At 54.4% G+C, this 19,246-nt stretch overlaps 1 protein-coding gene across 1 annotated transcript in view; it reads left to right on the top strand.

Moving 5' to 3' along the window:
- The first annotated feature begins 1,053 nt into the window (after window positions 1–1,053).
- The window catches only part of Sdc3 (syndecan 3), a 33,198-nt gene continuing 15,005 nt past the window's right edge, over window positions 1,054–19,246 (top strand). The window contains exon 1 of the mRNA XM_021160677.2: window positions 1,054–1,350. Coding sequence (XP_021016336.1) covers window positions 1,219–1,350 — 132 coding nt within the window. The 5' untranslated portion in view covers window positions 1,054–1,218. The remainder of the gene's footprint in view (window positions 1,351–19,246) is intronic.

The raw sequence follows: 19,246 nt of genomic DNA, 5'->3' as shown, positions 1-19,246 counted from the left end.
TTATTTTTATTATTCGTGTGTATGTGTGCACATGCGGGCATGCGTGTCACACCTCTGCACATTAATGCAGGTGTCCTTGGAGGCTACAGGTATGGGATCCTCTGAAGCTGGAGTCACAGGGAGTTGTGACTAGCCTGGTGTGAGTACCAGGAACTAGTCACTCACATCTCTAAGTAGTATGCTGTATCTCTCACCAGCTCTCCCTCCCCTCTTATTTTTGAAAATACAGAGATTCAGTATGTAGCCCAGGCTTTGAGATTCCTCTGCCTCAGCCTCCTAAGTGGTGAGTACTGGGGTTACAGGCAGCTACTACTCAGACTTGGCTCATTCTCAGCGATCTGTAAGCCACAGAGTGGACGCCCCCCCTGCCCCCCATGATGTCTACTGAGGTTAGCTAGGCAAGCCTTGCATACCTGTGATGCCCCAGCCTCTCACTCCCTCTGGGGAACCCATCTCACACTCTGCCTTATATGGTGCGGAGCTTCATGCTCTGGGTTTCTTTCCAAGGACACGTGGCCATCAAATGGATAGTGCTGATTGCAGGGACATCAAGGGTGTCCTGCTCAGCTCACGTGCCAACTAACCAACGCCTACCCTTACCAGCCTCCCCGGAGACCCCTTAGTGCAACTGAGCCCCTGTGAATGGGAAACTGGAGACTTCACCAACATGTGAGGAGCAGCCGCGTGCTGGTGCTCGCCATGCCTGCCTGTAGCTGACCCAAGCCCCTGCTTCCTGAGCTCAGGGTGGCTAGGGGCCTGTGTCTCTCAGACAAACAGGCCAAGGAGAAGCTCAGGAGGACCAGGGGGAACCCCAAGTCGGGGTCCTCTGACACCACCCTACTGGGAGCAGAGAGACCCGGGGTGCTGTCTGAAAGAGCAGGTTCTCCCGCGGCTCGCACACGGCGTGCTTCGCGGATCTACAGTAGGGGGGCAGACGTCAACGCCCCTCGCCACCCCCACCTCCCCGCGCCGGGGGAAACTGAGGCCGGGGGCGGTGTCGCGTGCCGGTGTCGCCGCGGCCCCGCCCTCCTGCTCGCCCCGCCTGCGCGGGGGGCGGCGGCGGTGGCGGCGGCGGCGGCGGCGGCGGCGACGCTTCCTGCGGGCGCGGCCGCTGTGGGCGCGGAGCCGCGAGCGAGCGAACGAACGAGCGAGGCGGAGCCGGCGGCCGAGGAGCCGAGCGCAGGTCCCGCGCAGCCCGCGCCGCGAACAAAGGCCGCCATGAAGCCCGGGCCGCCGCGCCGCGGGACCGCACAGGGGCAGCGCGTGGACACCGCCACCCATGCGCCCGGGGCCCGCGGGCTGTTGCTGCCACCGCTGCTGCTGCTGCTGCTGGCCGGCCGCGCCGCGGGGGTGAGTGATGGGCCCCAAGAGGGTCCCCAGCGTGTACCCCGCGTGTCTTTGCGTGTCCCCTCGTCGCGCGTGCCGCGCTGGGTGTGTCCCGGTCTCATGGGGGTCCCCTCCCTGCCGGGAAGCGTGTGCGTCCGGTATCCGCTGGGGTCGCCTTCTCCCCACCCCCACTCCATCCCAAGCTGCCTGCAGGGCCTTGGGGACACCAGAGGAGGAGGGGGTGGGTCGATGAAGGTGACCCGCGAGGGTGAATGAGGGTGACCCTGTGTGTGTGTGTGTCTGCTTCTAAGAAGGGTGCGTGGGCACCTGTGGGTGTGGGCACGGGAGAGGCTCTGTCCATATGGCTGGATGGCATCCGCATCCCGCTCCACACTAGGGTGACCCATTCTGCACGCTGTGTTCCACCATGGCCAAGGCTGTGTGACTGTGGGTGAGGGGGTGTGTGCTTTGACCCATGGAAGTGTGTGAAAGCACACGTATGTGTGTGCAGGTGTGTGGCGATGGTGGGCCTGGCTCAGCTCCCACCCCAGAAGACATGGGTGTGTGTGCCGTCAGAGGTGGGTACCAGGTGACCCCTGACTGTCCCTTTGAGAAACCGAAGTAGCTAAGGGATTGAACTTGGTTCTGGTTTCACTAGCAAAACGGGAGGAAGAGGGTCGGTCCTGCAGGTGGATGAGCCGGGTTCCTGCTCTGAGGAACCCAGCTCCCAAGTGAGTTCTGAGTTGACAGGTGTCTAAATGTGGGCTGAGTGAGCTGGGGAGTTCTAGGTCCTACCCCCATGTGACTGACTCCAGGAGCAATGGCTGTCCCTACCCACTCAGATGACCACCAGAGCCCAGGCTGGCCGGCACGCCCCTTCTCTCCTAAGCAAGGTGGCCAGATTGTAGGGAGGCAGGCAAGACTCTGAGCTGCCCTGACAACTGTTAGCTTTGGGGAGGGGACCCCAAGATAGTACCTGGTGGTTGGTACATGCCTTGCCGTTTTTCTTTTCTTTTCTTTTCTTTTCTTTTCTTTTCTTTTCTTTTCTTTTCTTTTCTTTTCTTTCTTTCTTCTTCTTTTTTTTCCCTTTTTTCCTGATGGGGTGAGGGGAGAGGTTCCTGAGGGAAGGGCAGCACTACCCACACTGGCAGTGGGAACTGCTTTTCAGCAGCATTATAGAAAATTACCCTTGACATTCAAAGACCTGGTCCAGTGAAGACCATCACCCAATCACGGGGAGGTCTTGAGCCAGCCTGGCCGCTCCTCTGAGTCCCAGCTTTCCTCTCTGCAAAGATGGACTAAGGGTACCCTCCGGGGAGGCAGAGTGGACACAGAGGCACCTTTGAAGGCATTTTGGTGTTGAGTATAAAGGGCTCAGGACAAATGGCTCCACCGAAGGAATAATACACATTCTACCCGTAGGGAAAGGATCCAGGGAGATTTTTGAGGACCCAGCACAGTAGGGCCTCAGCCAGGCAGGTATGAGGGCAAAGTGGAGCTGGCGTGATTGAGACCGATGCTGAGTGGCATGCCCAGATGGTGGCCTGGCTGAGCGAGGGGAGAGATTGTGGTAGGGATGGGTCTCAAGAGGTGTTCTCTCTGCAAGCATGCTGTCCTCCCAGGGAGGGGCAGGGACTGTAGAGGAAGGACTCTCTGCACTGTTACCTGGCCTGGAAAGCTAAGGGTTAAAGGGTGCTTCTAGGTGAGGGCTGAGGCTAGATCAGAAGCCCAGGTAGTGGTTCCAGGAATGGTCTCTGGTGACAGCAAGGGACTGACAGTGGTTGGCTCAGCAGGGGCAAAACAGGATGACCCTGGGTCTTCTTGCCAGTCTGGGAGAGCACGGGATCAGGGGAAGGGAACTCCAGGGAGGAGAAGGCTAATTTGATCCAGGCTGTGGCTGACAAGTTGGGGGTGTGTTCTGACCTACAGATTCGAGGCTTTGGTCCTGAGAGACTGACTGTCTAGGGCTCTGAGGACCTCAGACCACCTCAGCTGCTCTGGTTAGGTGACTCCCAGAGTGACATGGAATGTGGGGACACTAGAAAGTATATAGCCTTTGGAGAATGTCCTTTAAAGGTCCAGATCTGGGAGTGACCATAGATGACACTCAGTATTGCTGTCAAGGGTGGTTATTCAACTGATTTGTGGCTGTATGACTTTGTGGAAGTGACTTAACTGTCCCATGCCTTGGCTTCCTCTCTCTCTCTAAGACGGAGCAAAGAGTGAAAGCGTAGCCATAGCACTTGGTGCATGTTGATTTTAGAGGAGGTGGGGGCAGAGTCTCAGGTAGCTCAGGCTAGCCTCGAATTTGCTACATAGACAAGGATGAATTTGAACTCCTACCCTCCTACTGCCCAAGTGCCAGGATTACAGACTCGAGTCACTGAGCCCTGTTTTTTTTTGTTTTTTTTTTGGGGGGGGGGTCAGAGTTACTGTCGTGTTTTGAGGTGTGAAGTGGCAGGTGAGGCTTGTTCCTGGCATCCAGGAACCCTCTCCTTTTGCCCTTCTAGACTGGTGACCTCACTCTAGAAATGAAAAGCTGGGGACTGTTCCAGGCAGGGCACCACAGTAAGCAATAGGATTCAGAGGCATCATAGCCTTGAATCCTGGGCTTCTGGGCACCAAGAACAGATATTTGCTGTCATCTGTCTCAAGACTCTCTTTATGCATTAGCACCAGGCTCAGCCCCTCCCTCCCAGGAGCTGGCGTATGCTGCCTTTCCTTGGTGATAGCCCTTCTTGGAGGAAGCCATGGAGGCTTCCTGGAAGAAGAGGCCTTCTGAGCTAAACTGACAGGGTTCACAACAGCAGCCAGTCTAACCATCCACACTCTCTCTCTGTCAACACAGGGTTGAATTTTCAGGGCTGTTAGGTTGGACCTGAAGCTTCCTGCTTTCTGGGAGCAAAATTGGCCTCTAAAAGCCAGCCAGCTGTGGATGGGCTCATGGGAGAGACTACCTGCTTCTTTGGGGAGAAGGAAGGCTCCTGGAAACTGCCCCCACCCCACCTTTCCAAGCTGTGCAGGGAGAGGGCTGCTACTTAGACCCTCGGGCCGTCTGCAGACTGGCGCCACAGTTCCAGGCTGAGCACTGGGCAGTTCTGACACCCTGTCCCCAGCATTCTGTGTGGCTGAGTGTAGGATGTGTGCAGGGCAGTTTTAGAAAGAACCAGAATCCCTGTTTCACAGATGAAGAAATGAGCCACGGAGACACTCGGTGACTTGCTCAGCGTCACATAGTCCGAAGTTAGCTGTTTTGAGTTGGGGCCAGGCTGGCTGGAGGCCTGGGCTTCAGTTCTAGTCTCTGCTCTCATATTCCGTGAGCTTACGTACTTCACCTCTCCTCTCTGGGGTCTCCTTATCCCCCAAGTTATGTATTTATTAATTAGGTTTTTTTTCTCCCAAAACAGGGCTTCTTTGTGTAGCGTTGGCTGTCCCAGAACTTACTGTTAATCTCTTAGTCTCAAACTCAGAAATCTGCCTGCCTCTGCCTCCCAATTGCTGGGATTAAAGGCATGTTCCACCACCACTCCACTTATTAAAATAATTTTCGAGACCAAGTCTCACTGTATAGCCCAGGCTAGCCCTTGAACTTTTGTTTTTTGTTTTTTTTCCCCTGCCTCGACCTCCTGATTGTTGGGATGATAGGCAAGTGCCACACTGCTCCTCTTGGCTACCACTTAGTAGCTGTACAGTCTTACCGTGGATGCTGTCCCTGCTCTCATTTCATTCTGCTGTGTGCTTGGGGATATAACAAGCAGCTAACAGGAGAGAAGTTTTCCTAGGGTGCCTCCTCTGCCAATTCTCAGGTCCCTGTCACCTGCAAAGGAGTGACTCTAAGGTTCTCGGGGACAGGCTGGAAGAGTTTTATAAGGGAGGTATACAAAGCCAAGGTACTGAGTGGTGGCCCACGCTTTTCATCCCAGCACTCAGGAGGCAAAGGTAGGTGGAGCTCTGAGTTCGAGGCCAGCCAGGTCTCCAAAGGACAGCCAGAGAGTCACAGAGAATCCCTCCTCCCCCCAAAAAGAAAGATGTGCAGAGTTTGAGGACCTTGTGTTAGGTCACATGAGCACAGGACAGGAAGTATTTAGAATCTCAGGATGATGCGTGGCTAAGGATCCATAGCCCTTGGGTATGAGCCACGAGCCATGCCTCCTCTGCACAGGTGACCAGACCTGCCTTTGCACCCCTCCTCCACCCTCTATCCCTAGAAAACCATCAGGAGCCCAGATCCTTGCCTCAACCTTCCCTTCTGAGCACCAGCTCTCTGACCCTCACTTTCTCTCTGTCCTGGCAGCAGAGAGGGAGTGACTCACAAGGTCCAAGACAGGATGAGGGGAGGGAGTCACAGGACTTTCTTGACAGACCTTGAGCTTCTGGGGCACCCGAGGCCACTCTGGGCAGTGGGGACTAAGCATAGAAATACAGAAAATGCAGCTGGGCTAGGGACTCTGCTCCTGCATGCAGGGATCAGTTGGTGAGGTGGGTGGGGACCTTCCCTATTCAGGGTATTGGCCGTGGACTGGGAGGCGCCAGGGGGCTGCTTAGGGCTGGCCTGTGGTGACACTGTCACCACCAAGTCTGGCCATGACCATGAGGTTGTGGCTCTGGGCTTCAGCCCAGCTTTGTGCAGCCCTGTAATTTTGTGTCTGGGGGCAGGATGACCAAGCGGGACACTGCCTGGGGGCAGACCCCTGATTTCCACCACCCCTCCTGGCTCCCACACCAACCAGAGCAAGCGCTGGGCTGGTAATCACCTGGACCGGTCAGATCCCTGTCCCACAAAATGTCCTGGGAACATTAGCCTTATTGACGGCCCCCCTCCTTCCCGTCACCCTCCCGTTTGCCTTGGCTCCTAGCCTTCCAAGATTCCAGGAGGCCAGGCAGCCTTCACTTCCGGCCCCTCACTCCAGAGCAGGCCCCTAGCCAGAGGGGTGGCCGTTCCCATCCCCCACTCCCACAGACCAGGCCTGGTCTTAGTATCAAACAGGAAGAGGGTGATTACAGAGGGGAGTCTGAGCAGCCGTGGCTGGGGGGGGGGGAGAGTGGGGACCCTCACAAATGATCTAGCACCTTTCCCACCTGGTGGATGAGGGTGGCAGGCTGGAGACATCTTGCTGGCCTTACATACCAGGCAGAAGAATTCTCTTAATCCTCACTGCTGAGCAGTCAGAGCTTGTCTTCCCACCCAGATCTTGGTGCTTTGTCTTTTTTTTGGCGGGGGGGGGGGGGGGGGGGGGGGGGGCGGGGAGAGAGGGGGGAGGGGAGTGGAGGGAACTGAATCTGAAGGTGAATCTGAAACAGAAGATCAGAATCGTCTGTGCCAAATGGTGAGGGTTGAAATCCTCCTGTTTCTAGTTTCTTGCTGTGTGATCTGGGCACATTAGCCCAATCTCTCTGAGTCTGTTTATTGCAGGGAGTGGGGTGGGTGTGGGGGGAGATTTATCGGAGTTAGGCTATGGAGTGAACAGGGAGTGGCTGCCCCTGTAAATGTTAGACTAGCTTCTTGCTATTAGCTGCCCAGGCTTTTGATTTTTTTTTTCTCTTGCCCTCTTGGTCTTATTACGGAGCTGCTGTCTGGAAACAGGGCCAGAATTTCCCTCCACAGTGTGGGAGCCAGGCCTGAATGGCCTGAAGCAGAGCCCTGGGCTCTGAGTAGGAGAACTTGGGTTGGGACTCCCAGTTGCAGCTGGCTGGATTTAGGCCAGATTAGGCAAAGTATTTTCTAGGCTCCATGGTGCTGAGTTTCTGGGAATTCTGTTCCCAGCAGTGCAGGCTGGAGGCAGGTAGACCTATCTACTGCTCAGACCCCATGGTCCTGGGACTCCCAGAAGATCAGGTTGCCTGTGTGCAAATCCCTGGGCAGGGTGGCGTTTGTGGAAGCTGAGCAGCCACGGCCCACACACCCACGGTCCTCTAACCTCTAACCCAGAGCACTTGGTTGTGTTCTGTTGGTTCCCTAGGCCTGGCTAATGTTTAGGAACCTTGGAGTGGGAGGGTCCTGTAGAGATGGGCACCCTCAGCCAGTCCCTCTCAGTGGATGACCTGGGCCTTGCCCAAACATGGTGATACATTCTGCACTTATAGGTGGCTGGCTCACTGAACCTTCCAGCCTCTCTAGGAGACTGGTATCATTGTCTTATTTACAAGGCTCTGGGATGGACAGATACCCACCAGTGCCCACACATGCCAAGAGGACATAGAGTCTGTGCCCAGCTGCCCCCGTCCTACTCTGGAGCTCTGCCCCGAGTGGCTGATGTTGTGTCACACCTTCAAGGGTGGGTGGACTGTGCCTGAGCAGCTAGAGCATCCTGCACCCTCTCCTTGCCTGGTGGATCCCCTACCCCCACCATCCCCACCTTATCTCCTAGCCAGGCTGGAAGAGTCATATAGAAGCAGGACCAGTGACATCTGGGAGTCTAATTGCAGCTGGCTGATTGCCAGTTCGATCCCCGTGGTCAGCACCAGAATGGGCGGAGGGAGGAGGAGGAGCCTGTGATGGTTCTTTGGGGTCTCCCTCCTTCCAGCTTTAGGCCTGGGGGACAGCTGAGGGATCCTGGGGAGTAGGGAGAGCTGCTGGCCTCTGCTCTGGGTACCTGGTGGTACCCATGACAGGCACACTTCTCCAGGGCGTGGCAGGTGTGGGTGTCCATCTGTCCTTTTCTCCTGAATGCTGTCATTGCCTTACCTGGGGTGCAGAGCTTGCGTCTGAATCCCACTCACATCCTGCCTTCGAGGGGTGTAGGCAGAAGGCAGGGATGACAATTGCAGGGACAGTGGTCACTAGGTACCTCTGGGTCCTCAGCACAGCCTGTGGGATGTCACGTCACCCTATCTTACCCTATCTGGGCAGCAAGAGGTCTGCCAAGGTAAACATAGTGCTCTGCATTCTTCTGGGTGCTTGCCCGAGGCACTGGGCCACCAAGTAGAGCACACAGTGGTGAGGGCTTGGGTACAGCTCCTGAATTCTGGCGATGGACTGCTCAGCAGGTGCAGCAGTCTTTATTGGGCGCCTACTGTATGCATGACCCATACTGGGGGCTTATAGTATTAGTCTAAACAGCCTATCTGCCTGGCTGCGGATGGCTACAAGAGGATGTGAAATTTGTGGAGAAGGGGCTGGATCCCACTTCCGTTCACTCAGGGCGAGTCCAACCCATCCACGGCAAGGGTCTCCTCTTCTGTGGAGAAGGGACTGGTAGCTCCTGTTCATTAGGCTTTGGGAGGCAAAGCTGGCTCAGCAGTCAGTAGGTACAAGGGTGGCAGGTTTTATTTTTAGTATCAAGTTCCTTTAAGATTGCCTGGGCTCTGAGGTGATTCCTCCAGCAACTCATCCAGAGAAAGAGAACTGGAACTGTCTGTGAAATGGAGCCATTGGATGAGGGTGATCTGGGCCGGCCAGTCCTCACAGCCGATGATGGTCTGACCTCAAGTGTCCCACACCCTTCACGTGTCCTGTTCATGGTTCCTCTTGGGCCTGGGTGGGAGTTCCTTTGCTTTCTGGTCACACTGAGTGCCATCTCTCTCCTGACCTTGGGGACATGGTCACTCACATCCAGGCCACCCAGGGTCAGGAAGGACACTGGGTGTGGAGTCATATCACTGGGTCCTCGTCTTCAGCTGCCTGCTGAAACTCACCAGACCCACAGCCCCTGTGTGAGGTGCATATGTCTCCCCCACACCCCACTTCATGTTTGCCTCTAGACCTTCTGAAGCTCCAGTAATGGAGAAGGAAGGAGTCAAGGAGGTGAGGAGTTGGTTTGACCCTGGAGGCTGAGGAGAGGCCTCGCAAAGGAAGTCTTCTTGATTCCAGCCCTCGGAGAGTGACCGAGGGTCAGCGTGGTCAAAGGCTCAGAAGCAGGAAGGGCCGTGGTCTATTGGAAGAACAAGCTATGGAGAGGAACAGTAGGGTTGCCAGCCAGAGGAGGCGAAAGCACCTTGAATGGAAGGCAGGCAAGCCTCTCTTTGAGATGGAGGCTTTTTCTCTGTCCCTGCCCTGTTGCTAAGTGTATGGCCACTTCCAGGTTTCTGACTTTGTGCTTCAGCACATGCTGGGGTTAAATAGTGGGCCCCACCCAACTTATCCCTGACCCTAATGCAGAATACGCTACACTCTACACAGCTCTCGTTGTGAAGTGAGACCTCTGTTTTGCCCTGTGGCAGAGAATGTGGCCTATAAGGGGTTGAGGGTGTGTGTGAGTGGGTGGGTAGGTGGATACCAAACCTGGTGTATCAAAACCACATGCAGCCCTGTGAGAAAGACACAGGTATTATCTTCATTGCTGAAATAGGATAGCAACACAGAGAGATGAAATACTTTGCGCAAAGTCACAGAGCTAGTTAGAGCTGAGCTGGGATCCGAACCCATGCAGTGTGCTGCTAGGGTTCTATCTATTACACAAACTGCCAGCAGCAGAGAAGTTGTGGGATCCGGTGTTGCATCAAGACTGAAGTAAAGGCCAAGGTCTTGCCAGGTCCCTGAACTTGTATGACTGCTGGGTGCTGACTCAGACCAGGGGCTCCTTGACTTCAATGAGGACAGCTCTCTGTCATTATTGTCCCTGATGAAGCTAACCCAGGCTTGTGGGGAGGAAACTGGTGGTGCCAGAGTAACAGCAAGTTGATTACTAAACTGAGATTAAGAACCTTCTAGAGTCCCAGGGTGCATCCCCCCCCCACACACACACACCAGGTTCTGCCTTTTACCGGTCTCCATTTTTGACCAGAGTGCAGGCATGGTTCTACTGTTTGTCTCCAGAAGCCTCCCCCTGGCTGCCCCCAGATGCTCTCAGAAGCCTTCCTTTGGCTGCCCCCAAATGCTCTCGTGTTCCTCGGTATCTATGCCACATTCACTCTCATTGCTCTCCAGTGCATGGCTTCAGACCGGTTCCTCTGCCCCACGCATCCTGCACACTACCCCACCCAAGACCCCTTGAGCAGCCCATTGAGTGACCTTTTTACACCTATGTAGAATCCTCCAGTGAACTTCTATTCATGCTCCAAAGCCCAGCTCAGATGGCCCTTCTTCCTAGCTGCTAAACCTTCCTTGCTACCACTCCTAGCTTCCCAGGCCCTGCTCTTTCCCAACATTAAGATTCTTTGCCAAGAAGGTCCTGCTTCATTGCATCTTCTTGTCTGGCTCCCCACAGGGTTACATCGTTACCTCCCCTCTGGGGAGCCCTGTCTTGGATACACTGTTGCAGCTGCTACTTCCCCCAACCCTTGCCTATGACATCATCTCCCGGCCCAACTCACACATCTCTTTTTTGTTTTCCCTGGTCTGACATTGCTGTATTGTTTCTTTTCCCCATTTTCACACATCCTCATTTTGATTTATTTCTGGTTCTTCTCACTCTAACACCTTGTCTTTTCTCCTTGGCCCTCCCCTGTATGACGACCCCCCCCTTCCAAACTGGGAAGAAGAGGAAAGCAAGCGCAGCTGGGGAGATGTAGCCATGGAGGTGTGTGTGTGTGTGTGTGTGTGTGTGTGTGTGTGTGTGTGTGTGATGTAGCGGTGCTTTAACTCCTTGAAAATGGGCCCTGGGGATTGGATTACCTGGAGGTGTCCCCTTCAGCCACCCTTAACCCCTCCTCCACCTTTGCTCCTCCTCCCTCTTCCTTCCTAGGTTTTTTTGTTATTGTTGTTTTGTTTTATTTTGGTTTTGTTTTGTTTTTCTCCTACTCCAATTCCCCGAGGCTGGCTCTTCCTCCTTTACTGGCTGATGGGGACCTCTCCCATCCCTGACTGTTATTCTGTGGGGACTTGAAGACTTGTTCCTTGGAGGCACAGGGTTTGGTTAGAACTGGGCTAGACACCCCTTTGCGAGTCCTCACCTCCTGGTCAAGAGCTCATCTCTCCCTTTAACAAGCCCCAAGGAATCTGAGGCCAAAGCTGCTTCGAGGACAGTAGACACTGGTGGTGCTGGTCAGGGTCCTGTGCCCGATGGCCCTGGGAAGCTTGCTTTATCTTGCTGTCACATGAAGTGGGGGAATAATCTTAGACCTGGCCGGGAGGTTATGGCCCCTGGGTGACCCTTTACCATGTACGGTTACTTATGTCATGTTTCTGTCCAAGCTATAAGCTATGGTGAGTGACTAGGTCATCTGCAGGCAGGTGTACATGGATGTTGCCAGGCATCTAAGCTGATGATTAGGAGCCTGTAGGTGCAGAGACTGCCCCAGCTGCTAAGGCTCACCCCCAAGCCGGTGGCTGCACATAGATTTTGGTGAAGGAAGTTGGGAGATGCTGTGGCAACCTTGTGAGGGTCAGATGTGCACACAGAGGCTGGGCACTCGATAATTGAAGTTCTTTCTAGCTGTGCAAATGTGAAAACCTAGAGTTCAAGGAAAAGCTGGGTGAGCATGGCGGCCCATGTATCATCCCAGCACTCATGAGGCCGACCCTAGGAGTCCCTGGGACAAGCCATCTAACCATGCTCCCAGAAACTGAGATCTGGGTTCGGCAAGAGACTCTGCTTCAACCATGAAAGCAGGAAGACACCCGGCATCAACTTTAGGCTCCCACATGCACTCATACTCATGCATGCACACATGTGAAGACACAGATGGATGTACATGAACTCCTAGACAAGTGGCAGGGACCCTCTTCCCATGGTACTAAGACCCCTTGTGCCCATAGGAGCAGGCTCAGACTCATAACATCCACACCCACAGTTGATCCCCTCCCGTGCACACTCACAGTGCCCCTAGGAGCTTCCAGGAGCCCTCTGGCCACATGTGTATGTGTTGTGCAGGCACAATGCTGGAGCTGTGCTCACGGGAACATGCCTGTCCCTAATCCAGGTCTTAATCCCAGGGTCCAGAGCTCTGGCTGGGGGCAGCTGGTCATCTGGCCTCCTTAGGGAGATTAAGGCAAGGGCATAGGAGACACTGGGAGCTCTGTCTCCCGCCCAACCCCCAGAGGCACTTCATTTTCATCTGCCAAAAAGCTACTCTTGGGCCCCTCAGAGAACTGGTTCTATATGCCACTCATCAATTCTGGGTGCTGACAGGGTGGGAGTGAAGACAAGAGCTGTGAGTCCCCTAAGAAAGGGACAACTACTAGAGAGAGACCGGGAGGTGACTAAGGACATTGTGGGTTACTAGCAGAATGGTGCAGGAGGTGGCACTGAGCAGGCAACGTCATGGTGTGTGGCTGCTGGATGAGCATGGTCCCCTGGTGGGCCACTGGGCTATGGGCCCCACACTACCCAAGACCTAAGACCATGCAGGCTGAGCCTTGCCTGTTTCTTCCCAGCTCAGCTCTGTCCAGGTTTGGACGGGTAGCAGTGTGTGTTGAGGATGATGGAAGGAGGTGGCTTAGGTGACAAGGCTGTGACTTGGGCTTTTGCTAAGTTGGCAGGTCATCTTGTACCTGTGCCTCTAAATCCCCTCTGTAAACAGGACAGTCCCAGTTCCACTGAGGAAAACATTAGGGCTCATGCGGCCAGCTTACAGTGATGGCCTCAAGCTGTGGCTAGCATGATGGTAGTGGGAGGAGTGTCAGCCACCACAGAGGTGACATCCCCACCCCATCCCAGGCTCAGTGAGGAAGACTGCCCTGGCAACAACCCACTGGCTGGCATCCAGATTGTGGCCATCATTTCAGCTCAGGTCCTCTGTCACTAACACTGTCTTCTTCCAAGCTGGATCCTGGGCAAGACCATCTGATACTCATTCATTTGTAACCTCATTCATTCATTCATTCATTCATTCATTCATGCATGCATGCATGCATTCCCTCTCTCATTCATTCATTCCCCCCATTCATTCCGACTTTCACTCATCTCCTTTCTCATCAGTTCCCTACCTCATTTAATTATTCTCTTATTTATTAATTCCTTCTGCACTCTTAGGCCCGCCCCCCATTCATTCTTTCCTGAGGCTGGGCTGGAGACAGCCACTGCTCTGTGTTGGCCTTGCCCCATGCAGCTCCCTGTAGGGAAGAGGGCCAGGCTGGTGTTATGGGAGTTCTTCCAGCCTTGCCTGGAAAGGGTCTGGGAGCAGTCTTGGTAGAAGGGATGTGGTAGTTTTGTCTTTGGGCTGCAGAGTGGGTGGAGGCCAGAGCACTCAAGGCCCTTGAAGGCAGGGTAAGACTCTGAGCCCAGTGCAGGAGCCTGTGCTGAAGGCTAAGGGGAGGGCAGGGCATATATACCCAAGCATCTTGGGATGCTGATGAGGGCAGAGATAGCATATGGGCCTTTTCATGCTCCCCCCACCCAGTCACTAAGGGGACACTGAGAACCTGCCAGACAAAGGCGGGCAGCTGGGGCCTGGGCCAGGCCTCAGGACAGATGGGGCCTCCGTCTGGGAGCAGAGAGCGGAAACTGCCCGGGGCTTGGCAGCTGCTGCTGGCTTGGTAGAGGTTCAGCCTGGGAGCCAAATGGAGGTGGGTAGGGCTGAGGGACAGATCCTGGAGCCCACAGGGCTGTCTCTCCTTGAGGCTACACTGGACAGCCACAAGGTAGGGGACAGATGGACTTGTGCCCAGCCTCTGGGGCCCCCTCTGGGCCTGTATCTTGTTGTTAGGGCAGCTAGCAGGGCTCCCAAGTGTGGGGGGGGCATCTGGATGTGAGCTGCACCTGCGCCCTTCAGTGGCCCTTTGAGAGTTGGTGGCCTACAGACACAGGGAGGCCTGGCTGGGTCCTCATTACCTGAGGGCTCCACAGCAGGGGTTTGTCCTTCTGCCACCATGCGGCTTCTCCTGGATGCTGGGTGCCCAAAATGGGAGCACTGGGATGTGGCAAGGGAGCATGATAGGTTCTCTGGGGATTCTGAATTTGAGTCCAGGCTCTGCTGTGTGACCAACATTCCTCTCTACCTCTGAGCCTCCATTGTATGCTTCTGCCTTTCTCATACAGTTGTACTGAGAGGAGACTCATGTGCCCTAAAGTGCAGATGTCTCCCTTACCGTGGCTTTACTCCCAACAGGTCAACCAACCACAGTGTGACAATAATAAGTGGAAAATTCCAGAATCAAAACAGTTCACCAAGTTCAAATTGTGCGTCTTTCTGAATCCTGAGCTGTCACGCTGAGTTCTTCCTGGAAGCATGGGGCTCATGCTATGTGTGCATGCAAGGCACTTAGGAACCTCTCTGTTACCAGATGGGCTGTCACTGTGTCACCGTGCCCGGTCTTCAGGTGACCTTTGCTATGCTTGCTAGAGGTCCCAGCATCAAGAGTGGAGATGCATACAAGGTGCCAGGTGTAAGACATGGAAGGACAGGACCGCTGGGCCCCATGTGGCTGCAAGGCATTGTGGGAATCTCACAGTAGCTCTGGGTGAGTCTGCCTGAGGTTCTGTATGTTCTCCAGTGGTCACAGGAGAAGGGTGGAGGCTGCCGTAATTCAGAGCTGCAACTATCACCTAGTTTAGGACTTCAAACAAACAAACGAACGAACAAACAAAAAACAAACAAGGTTTCCGGTAGTCCAGGCTGGCCTCAAGCTTGCTTGCTCTGAGCCAAAGATGACCTTGAATTCCTAAGCCTCCTGCTTCCACCTCCAAAGTGTGGGGTTGGGGGGTGAGAAGTGGGGGTAGGGTGGGGGGGCCTACAGATGTGTGCCATCATGCTGGGTTATTTCAGAATTTTTAAAAAGATTTATTTATTTATTATTTATAAATACACTGTAGCTGTCTAAAGACACACCAAGAGAGGGCATCAGATCTCATTACAGATGGTTGTGAGCCACCATGTGCTTGGTGGGATTTGAACTCAGGACCTCTGGAAGAGCAGTCAGTGCTCCAGAATATTTTGTTTGTTTTGTTTTGTTTTGTTTTGTTTTGTTTTGTTTTGTTTTGTTTTGTTTTGTTTTTCAAGACAGGGTTTCTCTGTGTAGCCCTGGCTGTCCTGGAACTCACTCTGTAGACCAGGCTGGCCTCAAACTCAGAAATCCGCCTGCCTCTGCCTCCCAAATGCTAGGATTAGAGGCATGTGCCATCACATCCACCGCCTTCGGAATTTTTTTTTTTAATCATTCTGAAAGGAGAGCCTGTGCCAATGTCATTGTTCCCTGTGTGCCCAGTGAGCTAGGGCTAGCAGTCAGCAGGCTAGACACTTCCTTCCAGGGGGCCGCACAGTGTGAGGTCTGCAGGACAGAGTTTGTTCCTTAGCACAAGGCTTGGCAAGAGGTTTACTCACGGGGCAGTGTCTGCCATCGTTGCAGCTTTCTCCGATGAGTAATATTCCTCTATGTGGATGGATCCTGCTTTCTGTATCCTCGCAGCGGGTGATACATTCTAAGAACAAGGATCACATGAACCTCGGCACGGTGACACAGTAACTGTTCATCTGGTAATAGAGATGCTCTTCTAGTGACTTGAGTGCACACCCAGCAGCGACCCTGTGCATCCAGTCAGGGTGGATTCGCTTTTGCCTCTTCTGGACAGTCCCGCTTTTCTGTTCTTTATTGCATTTTCTTTATTTTTGTTTATGTTGGGCACGGTGGAGGAGGAGGTCAGAGGGCAACTGGTGGGAACCTGTTCTTGACTTCCACCATGTGACCTCTGGGAATCGAACTCAGGTCTTCAGCCTTGGCAGCAAGTGCCTTTATCAGCTGAGCCCTCTTGCCTGCCCTGCTTTTGTGTTTCAAAAAATGAAAGACAGTAGAGTTACTGGGTCATATAGATATTCTGTTTCACATTCTGAAGAACCTCAGGCTGCTTTTTGAAAGTGGCCTTGCTGTTTTGCTGTACCTCTGGAGGGGGTCTGAGGTCGCTTCCCCTAGCATCTTCCTAAGCGGGCTGTTCTCTGGCTTCTGAGCACCGTGGTCCCTGCACCTCTCAGGTGTCTATGGGGTGGCACAGTGGACGAGATACAAAGCTTGGTGACGATGGACAAGAACTTGTCCCTTGAGGGGCTGCTTCAAAAGCCTAGCACATGTAGGTGCTCAGCTGAAGGAGCCAGGCCCGTCTGGGGAGCTGGGACTGCAGAGCCATATCTTGAGAGCAAGAGGGGAGAGTGGGGGGGGGTGGGGGGGGGAGATCTGGCCATGGGCCACCTGCTGTGCCCAGGACCCTGTGCTTCCATTCTCAAGGCCCCCTGCCCTGGGTCAGGGTCTGCAGACAGGAAGCTGAGGCTCAGGTGGACAGCTCACTGAGAAGGGAGGCTCTTACTGGACCCTCCGGGTCAGGTCCCCTGACCCTTTGAGGTTGATGTTGTTATTAAGCATACATAAGCAAAGCAAAAGAAACTGTGGCTCAGAGAGGTAGGCTTTCTACCTAGGACTGTCCAGCTGCAGAAAGCCAGTGCTGGGGTTTGGCCCCTGCTTGGTCTAGCTTGGGTCCCTGCTCCTTTTGGATGATCTAGGTGGCTTCCAGGAATCAGGAGGGAGGTGGCTGGGGACAAGTGTGTTGCTTCCTAGGCAGGCTCTGAGCGCTCTGCCTTGTCAGACCTCCCTTGGTGTCTTCTGTGAATCCTTCTGGATGTGTCATGCTCCACCTGGACATGGGGATGGTGGCTCCTGAGGCCTCGGCTGCTCAGAGCATCCAGAGTCCCCTGAAATAAAGCAGCTCTCCTCCTGTGGGAAGACAGACTGGGGAAGGATGGGACCTGAGGCCCTAGCGTGTGAACGCACATTAGGTAAATAACCTGGCAGGTCAATGTACAGTAGGGAGTTTGTGGGGTTCCACTGATGTTGGTTTTGTATCTTAGTCCTATTGCTGGGAGACCCAAAGCCAGTTGCTTTACCTCTCTGAGCTCTGGTTCCCGTGAGTGGAATTAGCCCCTGCCACGAGGTTTGTGAAGAGAATCCAGACTGTGTGCATCCAAAGAACCAGGCCCATGGTGAGTGCTCCCAACAGGGAGCACTAACTGTTCTTCACAGTGAGGGATGGAATGTCTCAGATAGCCTCCTGAAAAATGCCCAGGGGATGCACCATAATACAGCTTGGAGCCTGTGTGCACTCTTGGAGGCTCCAGGATTCAGTCAGGGGTTCAAGGCCTACTGGGACACACTGGTGGTCAGAAGTCTTAGTGTCTGTATCCGTAAGTGAGAAGAGCCTGGGACCCAGCATGGTCAAGGAAACCTAGCAGAGCCCACTGAGGCCCGAGGCCAGGAGCTGGGGTGTCACGTGGGAGGAGGACTCCGCAGAGGCTAGAGGACCCAGGCCTCCATGGGTGCTCCTCCATTGCACAACTCAGGGCTGGGCATCAAGGAGCAGTGTGTCAGGGTGGTCCCAAAGGTGACCCAGATGAGAGCAGGTGGCTGGAACAGTGGGAGTTGTCTCAGCCTGGGCTGAGGAGTTCCCTAGCTTACCAGGGCTGGTCATTGTCTTTCATCCAAACACAGGAGACATAATGTGTGCTGTGGAGCCGCTGCCTGTATCTCATACCTGGATGGGTGGCACACAGTCTGGATTCTCTTCACAAATCTCAATGGCAGGGGCTAATTCCACTCACGGGAACCAGAGCTCAGAGGGTGCCTGTTTGCAGGACCACCGTGATGAGGGTGATGGCCAGGGTGGGGGAGGTGGCAGCCAGGTTGGCCAGCAGGTGGGGGGAGGTGCTTAGGAAGCATACATGGGGTCAAAAACAGAAAGCCAGCGCTTAAAGCCTGTGCCAAGTGCTAGTAACCAGAGACCAGCTCAGAGAGCCAGCTTGCCTCTTCGGCTCTCTGAAATGTGACTTGGGGATGTCACTTTTGTAGAGGGCTCTGCTGGACTGGCTCCATGCCATGTATGTTTAATAGTGTCCCTTTGGAACTTGATGGTGAGGGTATTAACTGCCGACAGTCCTAGGCCCAGCCTCCATTATGATGCCCCAGAGAGGTCATACTGCCTTTGTTTTGTCTGGAAGGGCAGACTGACAGAGTTGGTGTCCAGCCAGGGCCATTCAGGCATTGAGGGACAGAAGTACCCGGCAGTCACTTTAGCGACCCAGCTGTCCCTCTCTGGCAGTCAATGGGCAACTTTCCCCTTATTCTGAAATATTCTTTCAAAACAACTTTTTTTTTTTAAATCTTTTGGGATACATTCAGGCCTTTTAGGGACCAAATTAGGCAGCATGGGTGGGTGAGAATACACTTATTGACAGCTACATACTATTCCATGTACACTAGCTTATTTAGTAGTCCCCTGTTGTTGGGAAGAATATTGTTTCCAGTTCCCCTTCTTATTCAGAGCACTGCCCTGGGGCTGTGTTCTTGAGGCCCCACTGAAGTTTCTTTTGCACTTGGAGGAGGAGGAGGAAGAGGAGGAAGAGGAGGAGGAAGAGGAGGAGGAGTCTTGTTTGGAAGTGGGGAGGAGCTCACCTGACCTGTGCACTGTTGGTCTGGGGTAGGCATTGGTACCACTGTACGGATAGAGATTTGGGGGTCACCAGCAAGCTGGGGAAGGTGATAAAGGGAGGTTTTGCTGACACCCCCACCTCACCCCCATCCTCCGGCACACAGCTGGGGAGGGGTGCAGCCGCTATCTTGATTTCCTTTGCAAAGAAGTTGGGCTGGCTGGGATGTGCTAGGTGGGGGTGAAGGGTGGGGAGTGGGGTTTGTGGGGGTTAGGTGGGTTTTGGGGGTAGGGTAGGGGTGGAGAATGGGGGTGGGGATGAGGGTTGGGGAGGGGTAGGTGGGGGTACATTTTCTGAACCTAGCGCTGCTCTGTGGGGGGTGGGGTGGGGTGGGATAGAGGGGGAGCTGGGGAGTAGGACTGGGAAGGGGTAGGACTGAGGTTATCCATGCTGTCATTGTCACCCTGGCCATCCTTCTGCCCAGAGCCTGGCCACAGCCCACATTCCTGCAGAGAGGCTCTGGGTCTCCCTGGTGGAGCTGGTGACACATGAGCAGCACAGAGTTCTCACAGGGCTGAGGGCCTTTGGGGATGGAGCCCACAGGGACCCTGGGGCTAATCTGGACTGCTCCCCTCCTCTCCTGCCCATCTCTGCATCTGTTGGGACAGGGACTTGAACACCGTGCTCTCTCAGGCCT

The sequence above is a fragment of the Mus caroli genome, unplaced genomic scaffold (genome assembly GCF_978045245.1).
Source record: "Mus caroli unplaced genomic scaffold, Mus_caroli_1 scaffold_6, whole genome shotgun sequence".
NCBI classification, from domain to species: Eukaryota; Metazoa; Chordata; class Mammalia; order Rodentia; family Muridae; genus Mus; species Mus caroli.
This window is presented reverse-complemented; position numbering and strand designations above follow the sequence as displayed.